Here is a 26849-nt window from a genome sequence, read left to right as displayed (position 1 = left end):
GTGTGCCAATGCAGGAGACATGGGTTCCATCCCTGGGTCGAGAAGATCCCTTGGAGAAGGAAACGGCAGGCCCCTCCAGTATTCTTGCCTGGGAAACCCCATGGACAGAGCCTGGCAGGCTACAGTCGACAAGAATTTGGACACAGCTTAACAACAAGTTCATACAAATGACAGCAAGATCATACAGTTCCAAACAGTTGAGCTAGAATTTGAACCCAAGCCATTAAGCTTCAGAGTCTACTCTGTTAACTATGATACTATTCAGTCTTATTACAATGATGACATAGAGAAAGCTGATCTAGGTAAGAAAACATGACGGAGTGGGGGCAGGGAATACCATGATGATATTGGATTTTAAGCAGATTGAGTCAGGCATAACTTAAGTAAGATTGGGGGAGGAGCATCGGGTGATAAGGGTCTGACCTTTGGTTGGGTCTGTAACCACACATATGACCTTATTGGCTGCTTACTTGTCTGGAACATTCTTTAACTTCTATCTCATTTTAGTGGTCTTAAATCCTAACTCCCCAGAGGTCATCTATTTTGCCTTCCACAAGGACGACATTGATATTAGTACTTAAGACGGCCTTGTAAAAGACAGTTGGACCTAGTTCCAGTAAGGTATGGGAAATTTTGTATTTGTTTTCACTTGGAGAGATGGTATATAAGGGGAAGAAGGAAAGAGGAGCTCACATGTGTTAAAAACTAGGTCTTGTGTCTTTAAGCTAGGTCTGGTAGCTGAAAATCAGAAAGATTTAGCCCATTGGTATCTGAGAGAGAGTTTAATGGTTGTCTCTGGGTAAGAGTTTCTTACATAGTTATGAAGATGAAGTGTACGAGATTGGAGAACCATTGTGTACATGGAGATGTCAGCAGTCTTCAAAGGGGGAAAGTGTTCACAATTCCCAGTTTCTTCTGGACCAGAGTCCAAGCTGTAGATATTTCCATGAACAGACACTGGAGTGTAATTACTGAGTGTCACAGTATTCATGAAGACTAGATTCCAATTACCTTCTTCCTATAATTTGATTCCAGTTTTCATTGTTTATTCATGAAGTCGGTTTTCATTCGATTGTCATTTCTTTGTATCTCTCTGCCTCTAATGTGAAATAAGAAAACAGAATCCTACTCTGATTCTCTTTGATTTTTATCATTAACATAGCTTATGAGGTCATGTAACAGATTTTGATCGCAAGAAAAAATCTGTGGTCTATGTCATAAAATGTTGATGGTGCTCTGTCGCAGCTTCCACACTGGACCCCTGGAGCTCCCGTTGACTCATCAACTCAGGTAGATGATGCATTCTGGTCGGTTGAACACCATGCAGTGGTGTGAAGCCAGACCATCTGCTATTACGTTTAATGTTTTAAGTACTAAGTTTTAAAAGTATACTTCCTATGTTATTGATATAACTATGTATATTGTATTTAACAACTGTATCACTTTTTAAGCTATGTAAGCTTTTTGAAATGCATTCATATATTTGAAACGGGGAACAAATTACTTCACAAGTGTTTGGTTCATAAATTCTTATTTTCCACTAAATGCAAATACATATTATACTGAAGCATTTTTTTACTTTCAAAAATATCTTGAAAATCTGCACTTTGTAATTGGACTTTCTTGGAGCTAATACTTTTAGGAAAAATAAAATTATGCTAAGATGTATTACAGGAAGAACAACAGATTGTATTATTATTGTCTTGGAACAAAGCATTCTCATCTATTGTCTCTATATTAACAGGTGGTAAAGACAGTCTCTTATGTTTGGATTAGAAAAGCCATGAATGAAAAGGTTGCTGAGAGTTGGTGGCAATGAGAAGAAATGATCCATTTCATTTCATTCTTAGAGAAAATAGACTATGCTGGCAGTGAGAGAGAGAAAAGATGCATCTAATTGTTTTGTGAATTCACTTGGGCGAATATCCAAGTCAGTGTGGTATTTATGATGCTCTAATTTGTTGTTCAGCTCTTGTAATTTCAAAAGTGGAGGACATTTTTATGTTTAGCATATCCAATCTGCTATTTCCATAGTTTTTTTTTGCTTCATTTGAATCGATAAATCACACTGACCCTCTGCATCTTTCAAAACAAGATTTTACAGTGTGTAGAGTTGAATGCCTTGGCCCCAGCCCAGCCCCTGCTACTGAAGTACATTCTCGTTCACTTTTAACACATCACATCACAGGGGAAGAGATGGATGGTAGTGCTAAAATTCTGGCAGTTTAACCAGAATGACTTTGTGGTTCCATCTTTTTTTTCATCATCTTTCTTTTTTTTTCTGAAGCGTTTGTTAAACTGTTCCTTGAAGGGGGTGTGGGAGGGAGGCTGAGGATAGGGACATGTTCATCTGTATGGTTATGTGTACCAGTGAACATGCATATCTATATTTTAAGCAATAAAAATTTAAGCATGTCCTCAACATCATTAGTCACTAGAGAAATGCAAGTCGGTACTGCTTCACACTCAACTTAGGATGGCTGTAGTAAAAAGGATGGATAAAAACAAGTGCTGTTGAGTATGGAGAAATTGGAGCTCCTTACAATGAAGGGGAATGAAAAATGGCACAAAAATTTGGAAAACAGTCTAGTAGTTCCTCAAAAAGTTAAGCATAGAGTTACTGTGCTAGGTCACTTCAGTCGTGTCCGACTCTGTGAGACCCTGTGGACTGTTAGACCACCAGAATCCTCTGTCCATGGGATTCTTCAGGCAGGCAAGAATCCTGGAGTGCGTTGCCATACCCTCCTCCAGGGAATCTTCCCAACCCAGGGACTGAATCCACATCTCTTAAGTCTGCTGCAACAGCAGGCAGATTCTTTACCACTAGCGCCACCTGGGAAGGCCCAGAGTTAACTCAGCAATTCTTTTCCTAGGCATATGTCCAAGAGAACTGGAAAGATATGTTTCTACAAAGAAATTGTACGTGAATGTTCATGGCAGCAGTATTCTTTATAGCCAAAAAAGTGGGAGTAACCCAAATGTCCGTCATAAATGGATAAAACAGTGTGGTTTATCTATATAATAAAATATTGTTGGATCATGGAAAGGAACTCTTAAGCACTGATACTTCATACTGTGTAGATGTACCTTGAAAATAGTGTGCTAACAGAAAGAAGCCAGACACGAAAGGCCACATGCTGTATGATTCTGTTTGTATGAAATGTTCAGAGTAGGCAGATTCATTGAGGTGAAAAGTAGATTAGTGGTTGCCAGGTACTGGGTAGGTGGAGGGTTGAGGAGGTAAGTGGAGAGAGTTTCATTTGGATGGAACGAAAATATTCTGGAATTAGATGGTGGTGGTGATTGTGAAACCTTGTGAATATACACAACCCACTGAGATGTGTAGTATAAGAGTAAAATTTATGGTGTGTGAATTATAGCTCAATTTTTAAAAATCAATGCTTAAGCATCTGGAAAGTCAGGCATTAGCAAAATATTCAACCTGAGTGATAGCGGGCCTCTGATAAATACTTGCAAAATGACTTGGACCAACATACGTTCTTCTCTATGATTTTTTTTTTTTAGAGGAAATGCTTAAATATGTATGGAACCTAAATGAAATTTTCCAAAGGCGTGAAAATAGTAATAATGACATATCCTTATTCTACCTCAAATATGTATTGATAATCCTTTTATTGATTTTTAAAGAAAAATCTCACACAATTTTAAAAGCTCTCTGAATAATTTTAAGATCTGTTGTACTTCTAATGACACAGAAGGCTGTTTTCAGACTAGTGTTCGATTACTCCTCTTAGGACAGTAGTTTCTTGTGATATTAACTTGGTTACTATCAGATGCCAAATCGGGAATATAATTTATAACTGGTATATATGTTTCCAGTTTAATAGCCTGAGTTCTTGAACATTTAAAGTGAAAATTGAGATACAGTGTCACCATGGTAAATGGTGATGATGAAATATTTCTTGCTTTTCTAAGTAGAATTGAGAATCACTGTACTTAATTTCTTTTCCCTTTTCGTAAAACTCCTTTCTTTCCCCTGTGAGACACGTTGGGTTCCCAGATTATAAATTCAGTTTCTTTTGTTTGTTCTAACCACTCAGTTTTTCTTATTCCATACCTGTTTAATTTTTAATTTCTCATTGAAAGTAAATGCGGCTAATTTTCCTATCAATATTTTAAGAGGTCTTCCGTTTCTCTCTGTCACAACCTTGATGTAGCGCTGTCTGGTGTGTATTACTACATAATTAAAATGCCATTATCTTATCAAATAGTTCTGGCAAAGCAACTTACTGATACATTTTAAATGGAGCAGAAGTTTATTCCCGTAAAGTTGAGGTAAACATTACAAACACTATTCAGGAACTGAAAGTATTAAGTGGAATAATATGCATAGTGCTGTGACTGCTGCAATTGTAGGAAAAATACTTAGGGATGAATGCATCATAGATATTCAGACCTTGTCCGTCAGTCTCGTTTATTGTATAAGGCAGAGACATATTTAACATGCTAATTTTGATTCATTGGACAAACACTTACAACTTACGTGAGTATATGAGTCACTATGCTAGGCTCTGGGTATTCAGTGGTGGCTAAAACAGATGACTCTGCCCTCAGCATTTATGCTGTGACTGTGAAGTTCCTCGGGTGGAAGCATCTGAGTGGCTGGATCATAGTGGATAAGGCAGAGACTAGTGTGAGATGCATTGGAGAAGGAAATGGCAACCCACTCCAGTGTTCTTGCCTGGAGAATCCCAGGGACGGGAGGGCCTGGTGGGCTTCCGTCTATGGGGTCGTACAGAGTCGGACACGACTGAAGCGACGCAGCGGCAGCAGCAGTGTGAGATGAGCCCAGAGGGGCTGGCAGGGCACTGGTTATCATGAGCATGTAATTGTAGTCAAGAGTTTGGACTTCATCCAGCCTTTAACAATAAGCCTTCGATGGCTTACTGCAAGGTATTCCAACTTTAGTTTTACAAAGATTACTCTGAGCAGTGGTGGAAAGTGGTTGGTGGGTATAAGAAGGAGAAGCAGAATTTGTTGTAATCCAGGCAAGCTATGATGGTGGTTTAGGTTAATGTAGTGGATCTAGGGGTAGAAAGAGGGAGATTGATAAAAAGTAGTTTGGAAGAATTAAAGTGTGGTGGTTGGGATTTGGGGATGAAGAGGGGAAAGTATGTGTTGAGGATGTTATCAGCATCTCCAACATGAATAGCTAGGTAGGTGGGGATTCTGTGTCCTGAGATCTGGAACGTGGGGGGAGGGCCAGACTTGCAAGGGACCTTCCAGTGTTCAGGTTGGGACATGTTGAGTGTGAGGGGAAGGAAGTGTTTATAAGGCGAGGGCAGGGTTGGAGCGAGGGCCCAACCTGCTCTTCCTTGAGCTGGTATAACTGGTTATGGTCTGGGTACGGATTAGAATAAACAAGTCACTTTCAAAACCAAACACATTGCTCCAGTTTCCAGCTCATCAATCTTGCTTCTGTGCTGTCTCCCACAGCTTCAGTTCAGTCGCTCAGTTGTGTCCGACACTTCGCGACCTCATGTACTGTAGCACGCCAGGCCTCCCTGTCCATCACCAACTCCCAGAGTTTACTCAAACTCATGTTCATCAAGTCGGTGATGCTTTCCAACCATCTCATCCTCTGTGGTCCCCTTCTCCTCCTGCCTTCAATCTTTCCCAGCATCAGGGTCTCTTCAAATGAGCCCATTCTTCGCATCAGGTGGCCAGAGTATTGGAGTTTCAGCTTCAGCATCAATCCTTCCAGTGAATATTCAGGACTGATTTCCTTTAGGATGGACTGGTTGGATCTCCTTGCAGTCCAAGGGACTCTCAAGAGTCTTCTCTAACACCACAGTTCAAAAGCATCAATTCTTGGGGGGCTCAGCTTTCTTTATGGTCCAACTCTCACATCCATACATGACTACTGGAAAAACCACAGCTTTGACTAGTTGGACCTTTGTAGACAAAGTGATGTCTCTGCTTTTTAATACGCTGTCTAGGTTGGTCTTAGCTTTTCTTCCAAGGAGCAATTGTCTTTTACTTTCTTGGCTGCAGTCACCATCTGCAGTGATTTTAAACACCAAGAAAATAAAGTCTCTCACTGTTTCCCCACCTATTTGCCATGAAGTGATGGGACTGGATGCCATGATACTAGTTTTCTGTGAAAAAGCTAACTTTTTCACTCTCCTCTTTTACTTTCATCAGAGGCTCTTTAGTTCTTCACTTTCTGCCATAAGGATGGTGTCATCTGCTTATCTGAGGTTATTGATATTTCTCCCTGCAATCTTGATTCCAGCTTGTGCTTCATCCAGCCCAGCATTTCGCATGATGTACTCTGCATATAAGTTAAATAAGCTTAGCTTAGCTCTCTAGAAATTTCTGTATATTGATATACAGGACAATATTCATCTTATAGTAAATGCCACTTGTGATCTGTTGTCTTTGGTGTTCTTAGAACTGTGCCTGCCTGACCCACAAGGTCAAATTACATATTTGATCTCCACATAAACTAATTGGATTTTCTGTTACCTTGTTACAAACAGGCTATACCCCTCACCTTGGATGTCTGACTTGGTGTAAGTTACAAGAAAGGAAACTGGGCCACAGATCTGATATGAAACAATACTTAGCTTGATCTTGGCTACTTAAAAGACTTGGATTGATCTTGGCTACTTAAAACTCAAAACTTTATGTTCTGTTGGCCTTTGTGAAAGCAGAGCCTGACACATATTATGCACTTCTCACATTGGTTATGATTTTATCTGCCTTTGCACTATTAAGCATAGCATGTCGTTTTATTCATCCTGTGATTTTTTTGCAGCCGGTATTTTTATTTCCTTCAACAAATAGAAATGGGCCATTTAGGGACTGAGATTGCTAGAGTTTTGGTCTTTGCTGTGCCTCTGGTACCTGGCACAGGGGCTGGCATGCAATCAGCACTTGTTAGTTATTAAATAAATTAGTGATTGAAGGTATGGCTGAATAGTCATTCTGTGAGAGCAAGATATCGGGCAGATTTTATTCTTCCTAGAAGGTTATGTCTCTGAAATCTGAGAAATAAAGACTGTAAAATATAAAGTTGGGAACCATCCTGATAAAAAGAATTATAGAAACCATGAGAGTGGAATTCCATGAGTGTATGCAAAATAGAGTGTAAGAATGGAGGGAAACTGAAAAGTAAAGAAAGGAGAATTGGAAGGAGTCAGGAGACCTACAGGAGAGCCCAGCAGCCCAGGGGAGCAGGAGCAGCCATCAGTGGGGGACAGAGGTGAGAAGAGAGGAGAACAAGAAGGGGCCTCTGGGTCTGAGCAGAAGTCAAGCAAGTGTAACGTGAGCCTGGGTGCACAGTGTAAGAGAGGCTTGGGGAAATGCCACTATCTTTTTGTTTGTACTCTTCATCTCTAGTAATTCCAGTTGAGAGGAATTTGCTTTTCTTTTATGTCTTTGCTTTTCTTAAGCAAAGACATAATTACTTTTGGTTTTCTGCTGCGCATATGCCTGGTATCATAGGACACTGTACTAATACTGAAGGGTTTATTTTGTGATTTCTTTTAAGCCGGTTACTTAATGACCATGGCCATATTTTTCCATTACTCCCATTATAAGTAATGATGTTCAATATATATGTATATATAACTATTTAGGGGAATTGCAAACTTGTCACAATAGTTGGAGATTTGAAAATCAACATGAAGGTCAATGGGAAAAATATAGACTATTTCTCCAAAATTATCTGGGAGCTTTTCAGTTGAAATTTTATTAAATTCTCTAGTTTATGAGATTGCTACAAAGCTATAATGATAAGCCCTGGCAGTAAAGAAATTTGAGTGCTAATAATAGGGATACACATATGACACGCACATATATGTATAATTTTTTCTTTTGGGTGTGATGTTAATAAGAATCCATATGGGGGGTGGGTTGGGAAGTACATTTGAGTCTTATTAGAATGCTGTCATTTGTGAAAGGTTTTTCTCTTAAGTGAGATTACTTTATTGTAATGAAAAGTTGTTATTTAGTTGCTCAGTCGTGTCCAGCTCTTTAGCAACCCCACGGACTGTAGCCCACCAGCCTCTTCTGTCCATGGAATTCTCTAGGAAACAATACTTCAGTGGATTGCCATTTCCCTCTCCAGGGGATCTTCCTGACCTAGGGATCAAACCCACGTCTCCTATGTTGGCAACTGGATTCTTTACCCTTGAGCCATTTGGGAAGCCCCAGTGGAAAAGTAGCTCCCATTTATTCAGCACCTACTTTGTTCTAGACGTGTTACAGTGATCCTGGGAAGGAGGTGCTATTACTAATTTAAAGTGAGCTAATTGAAGTGTAAGTAGTTTGCCCAATGTCCCAGGTCTAGTAAGTAGGAGAATCTAGCCATTTTTAAATCCAAAGCTATGCACTTTCCAGTGTGCTGTCTGAATGAAAATCTTTAGCGTATCAGAGTGAGATATGTATTTGATTGGAAGGCAAGAAAATTCAGAAAAAGGGCAATCAGGCAAATCAGAGAACCACTAGATGAGAACTTCTTCAGCATCCTTTCCCCTAATCTGCCTGTTTACCCGTATCTATACCTGACATTTGTCTTCTTATTTGTTGTGGTGGACAAGGCTGTTCCTCTCAGGACTTGATTCCTTTTGTTTATCTCTTGCACCTTTAATCTGTGCCCCTTTCTTTACTAGCTTCCTCCCAAAAGCATAACCCAGACTCTTTCCAAAGCAAAGTCTTTTGGTATTGTTTAGTCATTGCTGTGTAACAAACCACTCCAAAACTTAGTGAAATTAATTTAAAATACTTAGTGGGCTTCCCTGGTGGTTCTGTGGTAAAGAATCCACCTGTCAATCCAGGAGACATGGATTTGATCCGTGGTCCAGGAGGATCCCACATGCCACAGAGCAGCTAGGCCTGAGTACTACAGTTACTGAGCCTGCTCTCTGGAGCCTGGGCGCTGCATCTCCTGAAGCCCGCACACGCTAGAGCCTGTGCTCCGCAATAAGGGAAGCCACCACACTGAGTAGTGGGCACTGAAGGTAGAGAGTAGACCCTGCTCACCACAACTAGAGAAAAGCCTGCACAGCAAAGACCAAGCACAGCCAAAACTAAACAAATAAAAACTTGAAATATCTTATTATGGATAAAAGCTATCATTTGTTTAGCTCACTGTTTTGTGAGTCAGCAAATTAGTCTGGGCTCAGTTGGATTTGTGTTTTAGTAGCTCAGTCGTGTCCGACTCTTTGCGACCCTCTGGACTGTAGCCTGCAAGGCTCCTCTGTCCATGGGGATTCTCCAGGCAAGAAGACTGGAGTGGATTGCCATGCCCTCCTCCAGGAGATCGTCCCAACCCAGAGACTGAACCCAGGTCTCCACATTGCAGGTGGATTCTTTATCATCTGAGCCACCAGGGAAGCCCAAGAATACTGGTGTGGATAGCCCTTCTCCAGGAGATTTTCCCAACCCAGGAATCAAACTGGGGTCTCCTGCATTGCAGGTGGATTCTTTACCAGCTGAGCTACCAGGGAAGCCCCCAGTTGGATTTACTTATTCATTGTTGGTCAGTTCAACAGGTCTGTTTCTGAGCTGGTCAGTGGTTGCGGCCATCAGGTGACTAGAGCACGTGTCTTCCATCCTCCAGCAGGCTAGCCCGGACTTGTGTGCATGGTTGCACGGGAGGGTTCCAAAAGAGAGCAGAAGTCTGCAAATCACCTTGAAGCCTAGATTCAGAACTCGTGTCCTTTGCTCTTCATTCTGTCAACCAAAGTAGGTCACAAGGTCAGCCCAGGGCATGGAGAAGTAGACCAGTAAACAGGGTACTCTTTCCTCACTGGTGAATCCAGTTTACCCTTCAAGACCATAACCACATCAGGCTGAGTTGCGGCCTTGGGTCTCGGCTTCCTCTGTCCCTGCATTTAAAACACTATGTGGCTGCTGTTGGTTTACTTCTTAGTAGAAAATGAGTTCCTTAAAGACAGTGACCATGTTTCAGTCCAGGATTTGGCACATAGTGGAACATTTAAAAGAGGAAATTTTTGTGAAAATAAAGCATTGTAGCAGTTAACATTGGGAGAAGGCAATGGTACCCGACTCCAGTACTCTTGTCTGGAAAATCCCATGGATGGAGGAGCCTGGTAGGCTGCAGTCCATGGGGTCGCTAAGAGTCGGGCACGACTGAGTGACTTCAGTTTCACTTTTCACTTTCATGCATTGGAGGAGGAAATGGCAACCCCCTTCAGTACTCTTGCCTGGAGAATCCCAGGGATGGGGGAGCCTGGTGGACTGCCGTCTACGGGGTCACACAGAGTCGGACACGACTGAAGCGACTTAGCAGCAGCAGCAGTTAACATCTGGCAAAACGGACTAGAAGATGATATATGTTTGCATTTTAAGACTTGCCAGTGTCGAACAACTTTGGGGCAGACTCTAATATATCAACATCGAAATTTCTTTAAAATTAGCATTCTGAGAAGAAGTCACTAAGTATCATTAAGTATTTGTTTAGAATCTTTGTCTTTTTGTTAGGTTATAAGTTTTTTTATACGGGAGGCAAGTCACATTTTTATGGCATGTTTGTCAGAAAAAGCATACCCAGCCATTCACTGGCCCACTGGGATTTGGGATAACATTTCTCCTTTAGGATGTACAATGAGGAGAGATGGCAGCCGGTGTCCTGGGAGTTGCTCTGGACAACATGGAATATAAATGTTTCCATTAAATGGGAGATGAGATATATGTAACATAAGCTCCTCTTCCTGTGAGCATGTCTTATCAATGCCCTAATTCTTAATTGGTGGATTTTCATGTGCATTTTTTTATCGTGTTTTAGATTCAGCTGCCTGTGTATTCCCCAAACCTGACCACATCTTCCTGTCTCTGGCTTGATATCTCACCATGTATCGGAGATCAAGAGGAGTTAACATCGGGTTGCTTCTGCTCCTTTCTCAAATCTTCCAGGTCGGGATCAACAATGTTCCACCTGTCACCCTGGCAACGTTGGCTCTCAACATCTGGTTCTTCTTGAATCCCCTGAAGCCGCTGCTTAGCTCCTGCCTCAGCGTGGAGATGTGTTACCAGCAGAAGGACTGGCAGCGCCTGCTGCTTTCCCCTATTCACCACGCGGATGACTGGCACTTGTATTTCAATATGGCATCCATGCTGTGGAAAGGAATTCATCTGGAGAGAAGACTGGGGAGTAGATGGTTTGCCTACATCATCGTCACATTCTCCCTCCTCACTGGGGTTGTGTACCTGTTCTTGGAATTTGCTCTGGCAGAATTTCTAAATGAGCCTGACTTCAAAAGGAATTGTGCTATCGGTTTCTCAGGTAAGGCAGACACATTTCTAAAGGTAGCCTGCCTGAAGACAGTAAGGGAGGTGCAGCTGTTGCTGTTTTATGAAGCTGGGGTCCCAGCTGGTGAGGGAACTGACATCTAAGTGGCTAAGGACTGCTGGGGCTTGGATTTTGGAGAAGAGGCTGATTGGAGCACAGGAGAGTCATCGATTTTGCCATTTCCCATTACGCTGCGTTATTCATTCTTGGACAGTTTAGACTATGTTCTGCCCACAGGTGGTTTTGCAGGAAATAGAATTTTGGAAGTAGGCCCTGGCTCATTGTGATGGGGCCAGAGGGAAAGATGCACTGGTGTATTTGGGATAGGGATTCTCTAAAAAATCAGCAGCCTCTCAGTAACGCCATTAAAATAAAGGTACCACACCCTATGTGGCACCTCCTTACCATGATATTCTCTATACATGTGTGTGCGCTCAGTCATGTCTGACTCTTTGAGACCCCATGGACTGTAGCCCACCAGCCTCCTCTGTCTGTGGGATTTCCCAGGCAAGAATACCGGAGCAGGTTGCCATTTCTATCTCCCAAGGGATCTTTCTGACCCAGGGATTGAACCTGAGTCTCTTGGATCTCCTGCTTTGGCAGCTGGATCCTTTACCGCTGCGCCACTTGGGGAGTGGTAAATTGGGCTCTATGCACAATTTATGCTATTTAATTAATGTAACAGGTCCATAGGGAGGTGGCCTTGTGTTGATTTTCTAAGTTAGGAAGCTAAGGCACAGAGAAATCAGTCTATACACGTTGTAAGTGATGGAGCTGGGGTCTGAACCCAGTCTCCATGACTTTAACCAGGTGTTACGTTGCCTCTCACTGTTGCCCCTCACTTGTTCTTTTCTTAAATTTTTCTTGTAGGACTGAATTGCCATCGGACTTAAAGTAGATCTTCTAAAAATTAGAATGTGAAGGGTAGGAGGGAAATTGTCCTGAAACAGAAGGAAAACAAACCCTTTCCTCTCCTTTCCCTGCTGTCCTTTCCCCTTTCCTTTAAGATACATCTTCATGCATCTAATTGTGTGAGAAGAAAGGAAATATGCCCTGCCTTCAATATATCTTTCCATAGGAGTTAGAAAACAACACATTAATGGTGTTTTTTCAAATTGAGTTAAAAATCACATAGCAGCATACAATTAATGATTTTGAAGTTTAAATTCAGTCGCATTTAGTACCATTACTAGTGTGTTATTCCCATTTTATGTGTTATATATTTAGTAACATACTCAAAGGAGAAGGCAATGGCATCCCCACTCCAGTACTCTTGCCTGGAAAATTCCATGGGCAAAGGAGCCTGGAGAGCTGCAGTCCACGGGGTCTTGAATTTGGACACGACTGAGCAACTTCACTTTCACTTTTCACTTTCCTGCATTGGAGAAGGAAATGGCAACCCACTCCAGTGTTCTTGCCTGGAGAATCCCAGGGACGGGGGATCCTGGTAGGCTGCCGACTGCGGGTCGCCCAGAGTCGGACACGACTGAAGCGACTTAGCAGTAGCAGCAGCAACATAATCGAAGTCAGTATGAACTTCTGTTAAGAAACACTGAAGGAGATTTCCCTGGTGGCCCAGTGCTTAAGACTCCGGGATGCCATTGTAGGGGTTGAGGGTGTGATCCCTGGTTGGATTACTAAAGTCCTACATGCTTTTCGGTGCAGCCAAAAGATCAAAGAAAAGAAAAAAAAAAGAAACATCGAAGGAATGGTTACCTTGAGGATTATCTTTCTGCCAAATGTTGGGTTGACTTGTTATAAGGAATAGAGTATGTTTCAAAGCCAAGAGTTGGATCTAGTCAGATAATCATTTTCACTTCAGTTAGTTTTTTTTTGCCAGTGTTGGTCATCTTTTGCATTTGGATTGCTGATATTTGTATGCTCTTTATTCTCTTTTAGGAGTTTTGTTTGCTTTGAAAGTTCTGAACAACCACTGTTGCCCTGGAGGCTTTGTCAACGTTTTGGGCTTTCCTGTATCCAACAGATTTGCTTGTTGGGTGGAACTCTTGGCTATTCATTTCATCTCACCAGGGTGAGTGTTTACTCTTAGAGAATGCAAATGAAGGACCTGATATTCCATGGAGAAAGAATTGTAGTAATAATGAGGTAACTGGTTCTCTTTTACAGTGAGTGAAGTTTGTTCTTTAAGGACAGAATACAGTTAATGGTTTTATGTCAGATATTCCTGTGTTTGAATCCCGTCAGCTACTGAGCTGTGTGATTTTGATGTACTTGTCTTGCGTGAGTTTCCATTTTTTCACCTTTTAAGTAGAACCTGGTACATAGCTTAGGGGGTTAATATTAACCAGCCTGTCAATTAGTTAATTCTAATAATGATAATTCAGAGAGGCAGCTAGAAACCATATAATTTTAGAGATAAAAAATCAAAAGATATTTTAGAGGACTAATGCTTTTAAGCCACGTTAGTTGTGAATTGTCTTGATGATTTGATGATAAGCAGAAGATTTTACCCACAGTCTTAACATATGAACTGGATCAACTCTGAACTGTTTTGGGTGAATTGAAGCACAGGACCCCATTCCGTTTGATTCACCTCCATGTCACTGTGGCTGTGTCAGAAGCACCTCTGGAATGCTGGAGCTCCAGGGAACACTGTTTGGGAATCCCTGACATCTCTAACTTTTCCTCTACAGATGAGGACAAGGAAATTCAGAAGGCTTGGAGACTTATTGAACAGCTGGTGGTAGATACCAGGCTAGTTAGGATTCCGGCTTTCTGATTCCTGGTCTGAATGTTCCCAGGGGAGTGGGGATGGAGTTGGGGGTTGCTTTTCCACTTTGATTCTTTTTTCTACTTTCTCTTCAGAAAAAGGAGTGAATTGCTTTTTTATTTCCCTACCTTGATTCTTTTCTCTACTTTCTCTTCAGAAAAAGGAATCAATTGTTTTTTATTTCCCTACCTCTTCCACCAGCTGAACTTCTCTTAATCTGTGTAATGCAACTGGAAGCCCATGGTTTGCCCATTTATTTTTAAACTCTGGGGACCTGGAAGCTGTTTGGAGAAGGGAGAGATTCAGGAAGGTTCAGAAAGAAGTATGGATATTTTTTGGCGCTTTTCTTTTCAGTAAGGAGCTCTTTTGTTTTGCTTTTGGTTTTGTGACTATGTTGGATGTCGTGTACTTTATTTGAGAGTGTTCTCCTTGGGCTGCGTGTCAGGCCAGTAACCTTGAGTCCTTCTTTAATGCTAATTTCCCATCCCGTCAGGGCAGCCTTCGCCAGCTGGTCTGTAAAAGGCAATGGTGTGGCCACTGAACTCCACTCATTTGCAACTGTATTGTTATCTTGTGACAGTTCCACCAAGAAAGCCTAACAAAATCTTCAAAGTTTTCTTTGAAAAAGGGTCCAGTAATGTGTGTCCCATATCTGAACAGCCCTCTCTATACCTTGTCACTCACAGCTCCCCGACTTGCTCGATGTGACTCGGTTCTCTGTATAGACCAGAGACTCTTGTGTGTGAGGGCAACACCCAACATTCATATGAAAATCACTCCCTCTGGTACTTGAACTTTTATTCTATAATGAATCCACTGAATAGCTGTGCCTTTAATATTCTCATGCAACTATTGCTTAAGACTCTCATCATGCATTTTTATTTTTTAGCAATACCAGCACCCCCCCCTTTCCTTTTACATAGAAAAGGCATGCTTGCATTTTTATGTAATATGCTTATTCTGCATGGAGGGACCTGATATTCTGAGCCTGGGAATCAAATGGAATTTCCTTTGAAGTTTGAAAGACTAAATCTTTTGGTTTTTGAAGGTTTGACTACTTTGAATGATAAACTGATGATATCCAAGCATCTCCTTACGTGTGTGTCCAATAGAGACAGAGCTGAGCTCTGGTCCAGGAAACCTAAGAAGGGAGTGCTTCTTTGAGATGGATCTTGGAAGAATGGGAGAAACCAGAGCTCTGCTGTTCCGCATTGTTATTCTCCTGGTGGTTGTCAATTAGAATTTTCATTGGGAAAACATTGTAAATCTTTAGAACAAAGCCTGCTTTATTGATGGACTTAATGAGCTGCCCTTTGGGAGGGAAAAAAAATCTGCCAAGCATACATTTATGGCCCTCTGTGTTTTATGAAATCCACAGAATTAGTAATTTCCCCCAGTTAGGGAGTTTTATGGAGGGAAGCCACTCCAAACAGCCAGCCCTGTGAGGGGTATGGACCTGCACAGCAGGGTGAAGTAACCACTCTTCTTTGCTGGGCCTTTTGCTCTTGATGCTGAAAGCTCAGCTTCTCTGTATACCAATGCTGAATCAAATTTTGGAGACAGTTTTGAGTGAATTAGAAAAGGATAGTTTTGTTGCTTTGCCAGTGAAAGGGGGACACACGGCAGGTTCAATGTCCTCAAAACCTTGTGTCCTCACTTGGGGAAGATAGAAGTTTTATAGTACTTGTTTGAAGAGGGAATGATCAGTCCTGGCCATTTCTTCTGATGAATTGGTGGTGAGGTAAGTAGGAGTCAGCATCATCAACTTTCAGGTCCAACCAGTCTGGGGTCTACAGGCTTGTGGGCAGCACACTATCCTTAACCATTAACCTCTCCCACTTTGAGCAGGGGTCAGTATCTGCAGAGCAGCTCAGAGAGGTTGTGTGTATCCACTGATGGAGAAACAGGACCTTGCCTCAAGGCTGCTCTTGACTGTTTCTCCCTGGCTTTGCATTCTCTCCCTTCCCTGATTAACAGCTGCTTGAATCCACCCACTGGGACTCAGGGAAGGTCCTGGAGGCTGAATGAAGGCTGTTTCCTATAGTCAAAGAAATGGGGACACGGAGGCCTTGTGCCCAGGAGCCCCACAGGGCCCTGCACGGTGTCCCTCTGTGGCGTGTGTCAGTGACAGCTGTGCCTCACTTGGTCGTTTCCTTTCCCCGTGTGTCCTAGGACCCCGCTCGGTGGTCGTGTCTGAAGAAGTGACTCTGCTTCTAAGGTGGCACAGGCAGGAGGAGATTCCAAAATTCTAATTTTCACCTTAAAGCTCAAATTTGATTGGCAGTAGATACCACTGGGTTTTTGTGGGGGTTTTTTGAAGGCTCACATTGTTTATTTTTAAGAAAATGCGTGCCATTTTCCATTTATTTAACCATGGGCAGTCAGTTTTTCTTTTGAGTAAGTGTGATGAGGGAGAGTTCATAAAAACAGTGGCCAGTTCATCTCACAGCTCAACCAGCCACACTGGTGCTTCACCGGGAGATAAGCACCTTAGTTGGATATAGAGTTGAAGTGCTTTTTGCCTATTTCCCATTTTGTCACATAGCATATGAAAAAGATGTATGCTTTTTAAGGAATTAAAATTTTACTATTTATCAAGGATATTCTTAAGCAGAGCTTCCATTTTTCTCTTTGAGTGTGAATCTGTGGTTGTGAGACACGGCAACTCCTGATATTTTTTTGGAGTCATTGCTTGATTCACTTGATTCAAGCAGCCAAGGCACAGCGGTTATACCCCCCATTGCTTTTATGTTGTTGTTGGTTAGTTGCTAAGTCTTGTCCAACTGTTTGCAACCCCCTGGACTGTAGCCTACCAGCCTCCTCTGTCCATGGCATTTCCCAGGCATGAATACTGGAGTGGGTTGCCATTCTGTTCTCCAGGGAATCTTCCCCACCCAGGGATCAGATCCCTGTCTCCTTCATTGGCAGGTGGATTCTTTACCCCTGAGGCACCACGGAAGCCCCCGTTGCTTTTATATTGTTAATGAAAATGCTAGTATATGGGAAAGGGCAAATAATGCCTCAGTATTCTTATGCAAATAGTTTCGACCTCATGAACTTCCAGAAGGGCCTCTGGGACCTCCTGTGGTCCATGGAGCCCACTTTGAGAATTACTGCTCCCAGCTCTCAGGCTGCCTCTCTGGCATCGCACTTGGCTATGTCTTAACTTGTATGAAAGGAAAGATGGTAGCTTCATGCAGCCAGGGCTGGGAGAGAAAGGGAAGCAGTGAAGTATGCAAGAACACATGTAACCATTGAAATCGCTAATTAACAATTCCTAATTACCCTGAACTGTTAACGCTTTGTCAGGAGATTGGCCACTTGTCTCTCTCATTACAGGGACTGATTATAAGTTCTGTTCCACAAGAACTTAGATGCAGGGAACTCCCATCCTACTTTGAATTCTCTCCTTGCTTACATTTTGTGATAAGGTGCTTCTGGCATATTCATCTAAAATGCAACATGCATGTTCTTTCTTCCCCCAGTGTGCTGAGATAGGGAACATAAAAGGCATACCTTATGTTTGAGTGGCAGTTGACACCTCTGTGGAGTTAGCTTCGTAGCAGTCTGTTGGATTTTTGCCTTGGGAATTAGGAATGAGGTTGAGGAATAACAATTTGGACGATGATGGTTACACCATCTCCTGTTCCATGTGTTCTTTTAGAACTTCACTTAAAGATGGCATCCAGGGCTCCTGCCCCTGAATTGAGTGGGTTTGTGGCTCATTGCAATCAATAGATGGCAGGAGAAGAGCCATGTTACTTCTGAAACAAGAAGTCCTTTGCCTTATGAGTGGCAACACTGGCCTGTGGAGCCCACATTCCCTGGTTCCCCCGTGCTGTGAGGAAGCAGCACACAACACGTGAGTGAATGGCTGTTATATATAGCCGTGTGTCAGCCCAGCCTCAATATGGTGGGGGCGAGACCGGCCACCTGTGTGCTTCCTGAATTCCTGACCCACAGAATCTGCAAGTGGAAGAAAGCAAGTATTATTTTATGCCTCTGCATGTGGGGAGATTTGTCTCCCGTGTAATGCCAGACAGGTGAATGAAAAAGAAGTGGGGAAAGTAGAATGAAAAGCAAAGGAGTAGAAAGGACAGTGTGGGAGGGGGTCTGGAGTGAAAGTGGAAGAGAGCCAAGGAGGGCGGCTGGCGGGGGGAGCGCATGCTGGGCTGCTGTGGTACCATGGGTCACAACAGCATCAGCCATCAGGTAACAGGGCTTTAAAGCAGTGATTGGCACTTGTGGGTTCTAATCCTTTAAAGGGTTCTGAAATCAGTGTAGTGAGACCCAAGCAGTGTTTGAAAGAGAGAGGAAGGAAGGAAGGGAGAGAGGAAAGGAAAGAGAAAGACTAATGTTGAGTGTGGTAAGGGTGTTATTTCCAGGCATTTTTGTTTTAAGTGTCTGTGTGCTGCATTTCTCAAGGTGTGTTTTTAGTGTGGGACACAGTACAAAAATTTGGGGAGGTGCTGCTTTAAAGCAGCTATTAGTTGCTTAAACTAGAGTTAAATGCATTTACTCTAAGGTCAGGGACATTTATTGTCTTCAGTGGAAGAGCATTAGATTGCCATGTCTCAAGGGGCAATGAAAATGGGCTGTGATGACAGGTTTCTGCCAATTTATTATTTTTCATTAGAATAAGTATTAATTTGCAAGGCTTTAATTAATAATATGCCCGCTCTAGCTGTCTATATGAATATGTGTGCTAACAGATTTAGACTTTCACCTACCTAAATCAGAATTGCTAGTAACGATTGCTCAGTTATAAACATTATTCTTAAAAATCTTTGGAATTCAAGAGAAAGGGTTAATCTAGAGCAAAGGAGACAATGAAGTGTAAAAGTTAACACATTTTCCCCAAAAGTGCAACATTCCTTTCCAAGCTTTTTAATGTATTGATAGATTTATTTCCAGTAGCTTAGTAGAAAATAAAACCCAAATGAATATAGGGTTAAAATACACCTTGGGAGTTTGTGTAAACAAGCAAATGACAAATGGGTAAATCCAATGAAACCCAAGTTAATTGTGCTTTGGAGAGAAAGCTCCTTTAACAAGATGGACACGTACACACTGCTATATTTAAAACCGATTACCAGCAAGGACCTGTGGTATAGCACAGGGAACTCTGCTCAATGTTCTGTGGCAGCCTGGATGGGAAGGGAGTTTAGGGGAGAATGGATACATGTATATACGGCCTGCTCCCTTACTGTTCGCCTGAAACTGTCACAACATTCTTAATTGGCTATACTCCAATCCAAAGGAAAAAGTTTTAAAACATGGCCTGATGGGTGAGAGCTAAGGAGGAAGCGTGGTCTTCTCAGGGCCAGGGAGGGTAGTGGCAGCTCACTGAGAGGAGAGACGGCTGCTGTAAGACATTCCTGTTTTTCAAGGGTGGGTTAAACTGTTTTTTCAAGAAGTTATACCAATTCATTATGTCATTTTTGTCAGTTTTAATGCAAATTGACCTGTATTGGAGGGGCCATAATTTTTTTTAAAAAAACCCACTTTTTTAGTGGGTATAATGTGTTGTTGCCGGGTTGTTTGCTGTGCTTGGGTATGTGTGTATATACAAATGTATTTATTGGCCAGGGTGAGCGTTTTCTGAAGCATTGTTTTTCTGTTTATTTTATACAATGACATCTTTTATTTTGTATCTGCTGGCACGGTTGCATTTTTCTACTAAAGTTGGATGACACATGTATATAGAATTGATACTCACCCTCTGTTTTATTTCATGGAAGCATGTTTTCACAGCCTGTTAACCAGTTCAGCTTGAGTCAACATTCCAGGACTCTCCTGAGCAGATTCTTCTGCATTCCTTGGGTGTCCATTTATACATTTCCTTCCTTCTCTGTTTACAGGCTCCCATAAAGGAAAGTTATATGAGTTATAGAAAAGAGTTAGTTTGTTTGTCTCCCAGGAGGGCTTGCAGTTGAACAGAACTCAAGGTGAGAGCAGTGCTTAACGAAAGCAGTGATTCCCTTGGGTTAGGTTTTATGAGATGAGAATGAGAACTTTGGAGGCAGAGAACTTTCCCTCCCATTAGGAATGGAACTTTTTGAGGGACAAAGGAGTGTATAAATCATTTCCCTAGCTCTGGAGTCCAAGCTTTTGGCAAGAGAGAAGGCCTGGCCTTGTCCTGGACAGCTGAGCCATCCCTGACTACTTACGAAGAGCCTCAGGCTGAATAGGAAGTGCATCAAGAGCAGAAAAGGATTTTATCTGACTACTGTGTTTTCTTCTTTTTTTTCTGAGAGATTTAGTGTTAACAGTTTCTTTTAAAATCTGGTTATATTACCTAAAGAATTAAACTGAAAATAAAACAGTAGCCAAATGAGAGTGTAACCTAATTTCTCAGCTCCTAATTGAAAAACAGTATATTCATGCCTGCATGACATGGCTCATAGCTTCATTGAGTTACTCAAGCCCCTTTGCCTTGATAAGACTGTAATCCATGAAGGGGTATTCACTGTAGGAAAGTTCAAAATATATACAGATAAAGAACACAAATTGCCCATAATCTCCTACCCTCCTAGAAAACTACTTGCAGCGTTCTGCCATTGCACACCCCTCCCCTCATACTCAATTCTGTTTCCTACTCTCTTGTTTAACTTGTTACAGGCACAGCTCTTTAGAAGCCTCAGTTTTAATGGCTGTATAATGATTCGTGTTATAGTTTCCTTATTTTCTCGTTCACTAATTTTACATGTAATTTTATTACCTAATCATCCAAATTACAAGTGAGAATGTTTATTAAAGCATTATTTGCTAGTCTTGGCTCCCAGATCTGAATATGTCCTTGGAGTAGATTTCCAGAATCAGTTCATGGGTTTGAACTATTTTTCATGGCTCTTTTATACGTATTACTATCTTGTTTTCTCCAAGTGTGTTCTCATTTACAGCCCCCCAACAGCATATGGGAGTGCCTACTTCCCCACTTCTTGACCAGACTAAATATTTGCTATAATATATTTTTAAAATTTGATACATAACAAAAGTTGTTCCCTTACTGTTGTTTATAATCTTTTGTTAGTGAAATGGGACAACTTTTTATTCCTTTCTAATAAGTTTTATTTCCTTGTCCATGACTTAATCTTTGTGTCCCCAACATACTTTCAAGATGCTACACAACTTAGTGACTGAACAATAAGAATAAGTTAATTGTTTATTGTTAATGAGTGGTGATACTGAATTTCAAAGGGTTCTTGTTAGATTATATATACTAAGGGACCTTAAGTACACAGTACAGTTTTAAGTTCTGTGAATAATAACTTGGGGCTTCCCTGATGGCTCAGCAGTAAAAAATTAACTTGTAACAAAGGAGACTTGGTTGATCCCTGGGTCAGGAGGATCCTCTGGAGAAGGAAATGGCAACCCACTCCACTATTCTTGCCTGGAGAATCCCATGGACAGAGGAGCCTGGTGGGCTACAGTCCATGGGGTTGCAAAAAGCTGGACGTGACTGAGTAGGCACACACAAATAATAACTTAGACAATGTTTATGGGGATTTTTTTTTTGTCTGATATTAATCGATAAAGACTTAAATTATAGCTAAGGACGGAAAGTCTTTTACACTGAAACTAAGAAATCTGATAGGTTGCTTTAGGAGTAGACTGAAGACAGGTTTTACCTATTTGTATGTTTGTTTTAAATAAATAAATTTTACTTTTTAGAATAGCCTTAGATTTACAGAAAAAATTGTAAAGAGATACAGAAAGTTCCCCCATAACTTGCACCCAGTTTCACCTAATTTTGACATCTTAACATCATGTATGGATATGATAATTGGACTTTAAAGAAAGCTGAGCACCAAAGAATTGATGCTTTTGAGCTGTGGTATTGGAGAATACTCTTGAGAGTCCCTTGGACTGCAAGGAGATCCAGCCAGTCCATCCTAAAGAAAATCAGTCCTGAATATTCATTGGAAAGACTGATGTTGAACTCCAATACTTTGGCCACCTGATGCGAAGAGCTAACTCATTTGAAAAGACCTTGATGCTGGGAAAGATTGAGGGCAGGAGGAGAAGGGGAGGACAGAGGATGAGATGGTTGGATGGCATTGACTGACTCAGTGGGCCTGAGTTTGAGTAAACTCCAGGAGATGGTGATGGACAGGGAGGCCTGATGTGCTGCGGTCCATGGGGTCACAAAGACTCGAACACGATTGAGTGACTGAACTGAGCTGAACATTAGTATGGTATATTTGTTACAGTTGATGATCCAATATGACACATTATTATTACATAAACTCCTTTATACAGATTTCCCTAGTTTTTACCTGATGTCCTTTTTCTGTTCTAGGTTCTTAACTGGACTCCTATGTGACATTTCATGTCTCCTTAGGCTCCTTTGTTAATCAGCTTGGGCAGTCATAACAAAATACTATAGATTGGATGGCTTGAATAACAGAATTTAATTTTCTCGCAGTTCTAGAGGCTAGAAGTTCAAGATTAAGGTGCCAGCATGGTTGTTGTCTAGCAAGGAGTCTCTTCCTAGCTTATAATGGCTATCTTCTTACTGTGTCTTCACATAACAGAGAGAGAGACCGAAAGAGAGAGAGCATGCAACCATCATGACCTTACCTAAACCTAATTCTCTCCCAGAGGTCCCATCTCCAGCTATTTTCACAGTGGGAGCAAGGGCTTCAACATATGGATTTGGGTAGGGACAAAATTCAGTCCATGACAGTTCCTCTTGGCTGTGACAATTGGTTTTATTTTTAACGAAGAGTTCAGTTCAGTCACTCGGTTGTGTCTGACTCTTTGCGACCCCATGAACCGCAGCACGCCAGGCCTCCCTGTCCGTCACCAACTCCCAGAGTCTACCCAAACCCATGTCCATTGAGTCAGTGATGCCATCCAACCATCTCATCCTCTGTCATCCCCTTCTCGTCCTGCCCTCAATCTTTCCCAGCATCAAGGTCCTTTCAAATGAGTCAGCCCTTCGCATGAGGTGGCCAAAGTATTGGAGTTTCAGCTTCAACATCAGTCCTACCAATGAACACCCAGGACTGATCTCCTTTAGGATGGACTGGTTGGATCTCCTTGCAGTCCAGGGGACTCCCAAGAGTCTTCTCCAACACCACAGTTCAGAAGCATCAATTCTTCTGTGCTCAGCTTTCTTTATAGTACAACTCTCACATCCATACATGACCACTGGAAAAGCCATAGCCTTGACTAGATGGACCTTTGTTGACAAAGTAATGTCTCTGCTTTTTAATATGCTGTCTAGGTTGGTCATAGTTAGCTATTTTTCCTAAATGTCCATGTGTATAAGCATTAACTTCTTTGATTTGCCCTCTTGTGATTCAGAAGCAGTGTTCAGTTAACCATTGGCATGGTTTCTAAGCAAGTTTTTTGTTTTCTTTTTTTCTTTATCTTAATTGGAGGCTGATTGCTTTACAATATTCTGGTGGGTTTTGCCATACATTGACATGAATCAACCATGGGTGTACATGTGTCCCCCATCCTGAACCCCCATTCCTCTAAGCAAGGTTTAATTTAGGTGTATGAACATATATTGTCTTTTCTTAAATGGCACTGCTGTGGTTCCATTGTAAGATGTGCACATCATACACAGAAGTAGATATGAGAAATTTCCATCCCAACTAGAGCACACTAGCGTGGAGGACTCCTGCTGTCTGTGAATTACTCAGACCTTGTTTCAGACCTGCTTCACCCAATTGGTTGGCTCAGAATAACAGAGAAGAACAGTAGGCAGAAATGAGGAAGCAGCTGTTTTTCCAGTTGAGCGCAGAGTTGTCTGGAATAAGGTTCACTGCGCAGGTTGAAACTAATTGGCCATCATGCTGTGATGTAATTGTGGGTTTGTGGACGATAATACCTACCTAATCTGTACTTAACTAACTAGGCTTGTTAATGATCAATTCTGGTGACTTGGTGACAGGTGCAAGGCTTGGGTTTACTATATTGACTGTCTCAGGTAATGATGACTACAAGTTAGTTTTAAAGGATAAAATTTTTTAAAAATTAAAAAAGTCATGCCAAAAGTTAATAGATGCATCTTATTAAATTAAAGAGCCCTGTGTAATATGTGTTTTACAGGAAAAGGTGTTTTTTAATCTGAAAAGTTAATTACCAATTGCAGCAATTATTTTGAGTTGATTGTTTTCTTACTAATAGTTTTTTCATTAAAAAAACGAGCCCTGTGAAGTATAGTACATTTATTTCCCTTGGGAGTATCAGTATTTAGAATGTGCACTTTGGTCTACTTGGATCTTTTTTTCAGGAGACATTTATTGGAGATAAATGTTACACAGAGTTCACTCTCAACTAATAAGATGATAAATCACATCTCTGGAGATTTTGTGGTGTATTTACTTAATTCTTCCCATTTCATTATAAGAAGGAATGTTTTTAAATAGAAAGTTCTTTATATTTGCTAATTTTCCCCTCCTCTTCTGCAGGATTAAATGATTTTTAGTTAAAAGTCTTGGGAGTTAAATAGTCAAGAGGACTGTTTTCCATTTACATTCAGGTTTGGCTTAAATTATGCAAAATGAAGACAGTCGGTGCTATGAATTGAAATCATTAATGCATCAATTATTCCATGATAACCAGCTGAGAACAGGCTGCAGACTACATGAATGTTCCTTCCATTTCAACTTGGCTTCTCATTAGCTTATATGAGAGATAAAATAATTTGATTCTAATTTATCTCTCTTTAAATGGACATTGTTCCCCTCTGAATTCAAGAGGAGAGCATTTTAATTTTGCAGCTGTTTATAACACACAGGTCAAATAAATAACAAATTTTATTTCCAGCAGTATATGTCTCCTTTATGATTTATATTACCGTAGTTTCTTGATTCTAAGACATACGTTTTCCCCCTGCATCTTTTTAGGGCAAAATAAGCCATGAACATAATAAAGATAACATCATAAATCTGTGGGGATAATAAGGGTTATTTAGCAAATGGTACTTGAAGAAGAGTTTAACCATTTGGAAGAAACTGTTGTTGTTCAACTTATAGTTTTAATTCAGTATACCCTAAAACAACTTTCATATAGATTATGTTTAGAAGATTTTAAAAATAGCATCTAAAAAATGTCTAAGAAATTTCAGTGAGGTAAATTTTTCAGGTCTTGAGTTGAGAGGAAACTTCTAAACATAAAAATAACATAATCTTAAATGTAGGTAAAAGCAATTTTCTCTAGGTCCAAATATATTGTTAGTTAAAAGACCAAAAATATATTAGAAATATATTTGGAAAAAGAAGATCATATTTTTGTGGTGAATAGTACTAATTGCAAGAAAAGGTCCATCAATAGACTGTTAACAGAAAAAAAAAAAAAAAGAATGCATGACCTAATAAATGTATGACAAAAATTCATTATTGACCAAATAATATTAAAATAATGGGCTATTTTACTTATTTAACCAATAAGACTAAAAGATTATCACTGTTGTTAAGAGTTTGGTGAAATGAGAGTTTACATAAACTTCTGCTGGTGCTGTATCTTGGTATAAACTTTCTGAAAAGTCATTTGGTGATATGTGTTGAAAGCTGCAAAACGTTTATACCCTTTAATTTGGTAATTACTTTTCTAGGAAATTGCCCAAATTAGAAATAACAGTAAATACAAAAAATGATAGATGTAAACGTATTTATTGTCATAAAGTATTGGAAAATTGGAAACCACTTAACAACCCAATAATAGGTAAATGGTTAAATGATAATGTAGAATATTATATAGCCATTAAAATGCTGTTTTCAGAGATTATCTTAATAGAATTGGAAGATCCTCAAGTTGAGTAGAAAGTAGAATACAAAGTATTACATGTGATGTGGTTTCAATTTTTTTTTTCCAAACTAAGAATAGTCACAAAAAGAGCTAAGGAAAAACAGATAACAATATTATTAGTGTTAATGTTATGGAATTTTATCATTTTTCTTTAACTGTTTTTTGGTCAGATTCTCTATTGTGAGCATGCATTATTTACATGGAAAGACTTGAGTTATTAAAATATAAACAGCATATTTGCATGATCCTTAACTTTCTCATCCCTCCCAAGTTCCAGGAGGGTAGAGCTATCATCTATCCTGTTCTCTGCGTATCCTCAGTGTCTACAATAGTGCTTGGTACATCATAGTTACTCAGTAAAATGTACATTTGTTGAATAAAGACACTCTGAGGTGACTAGCCCTATTAAAGATAATAGGCAAAGTGTAAGTTGAGTTACTGACCTTGTTCAGAAGTCTAGCGTGGAAAGAAGTCAGATGTAAAACCTGAGTGCCAAGTTAGAAGGCAGCGTCCATTCAACTGGGCAAAGAGAAAATGACATTCAGGAGGCTTGAGAGGCAGCTCAAAAATGGGGCTAGAATGGTGGAAGTGCCCCTGGGCTCATCTCATCCTGCTGAGAGACCACATGTTCCTTCATCAGATACTGAGATAAACAGGAACTGTGCACCAGCTACAAAGATAGCTTTAATCACCTCTAAAACTGCAGAGACTTTATAGGCTATATTATCTGATCACAAAGTAATGATAAGGACTTTAAAAACTAAATATGAGGGGCATCCCTGGTGGTCCAGTGGCTAAGACTCTGAGCTCCCAATGCAGGGGGCCTGGGTTCGATACCTGGTTGGGAAACTAGATCCCACATGCTGCCACTAAGACTTGGTGAAGCTAAATACATAAATACTTAGCGGGGGGAAAAGACTGAATGTGAGTAAAAGAAAAAAACACCAATCCCAATAATTATTCATAATCACTTGGAAATTTTAATAACTCCCTGATGAAGAGGAAATGATAATTAAAAAAAAAAAACCTTTAGAAATGAATAGCTGGAGGACTCCATATCAAACCTGTAAG

General features: G+C 40.8%; 1 protein-coding gene across 3 annotated transcripts in view; it reads left to right on the top strand.

Moving 5' to 3' along the window:
* The window catches only part of RHBDD1 (rhomboid domain containing 1), a 133315-nt gene that overhangs the window by 16817 nt on the left and 89649 nt on the right, over window positions 1–26849 (top strand). For all 3 annotated transcript variants that reach the window (XM_040228466.1, XM_040228465.1, XM_040228468.1), the window contains exons 2-3: window positions 10778–11275; window positions 13181–13313. In XM_040228466.1, coding sequence (XP_040084400.1) covers window positions 10843–11275; window positions 13181–13313 — 566 coding nt within the window. In that variant the 5' untranslated portion in view covers window positions 10778–10842. The remainder of the gene's footprint in view (window positions 1–10777; window positions 11276–13180; window positions 13314–26849) is intronic.

The sequence above is a fragment of the Oryx dammah genome, unplaced genomic scaffold, assembly GCF_014754425.2.
Source record: "Oryx dammah isolate SB20612 unplaced genomic scaffold, SCBI_Odam_1.1 HiC_scaffold_27, whole genome shotgun sequence".
Taxonomy (NCBI): domain Eukaryota; kingdom Metazoa; phylum Chordata; class Mammalia; order Artiodactyla; family Bovidae; genus Oryx; species Oryx dammah.
The sequence above is the reverse complement of the archived record's forward strand: the minus strand, read 5'-3'. Positions and strand labels throughout refer to the sequence as shown.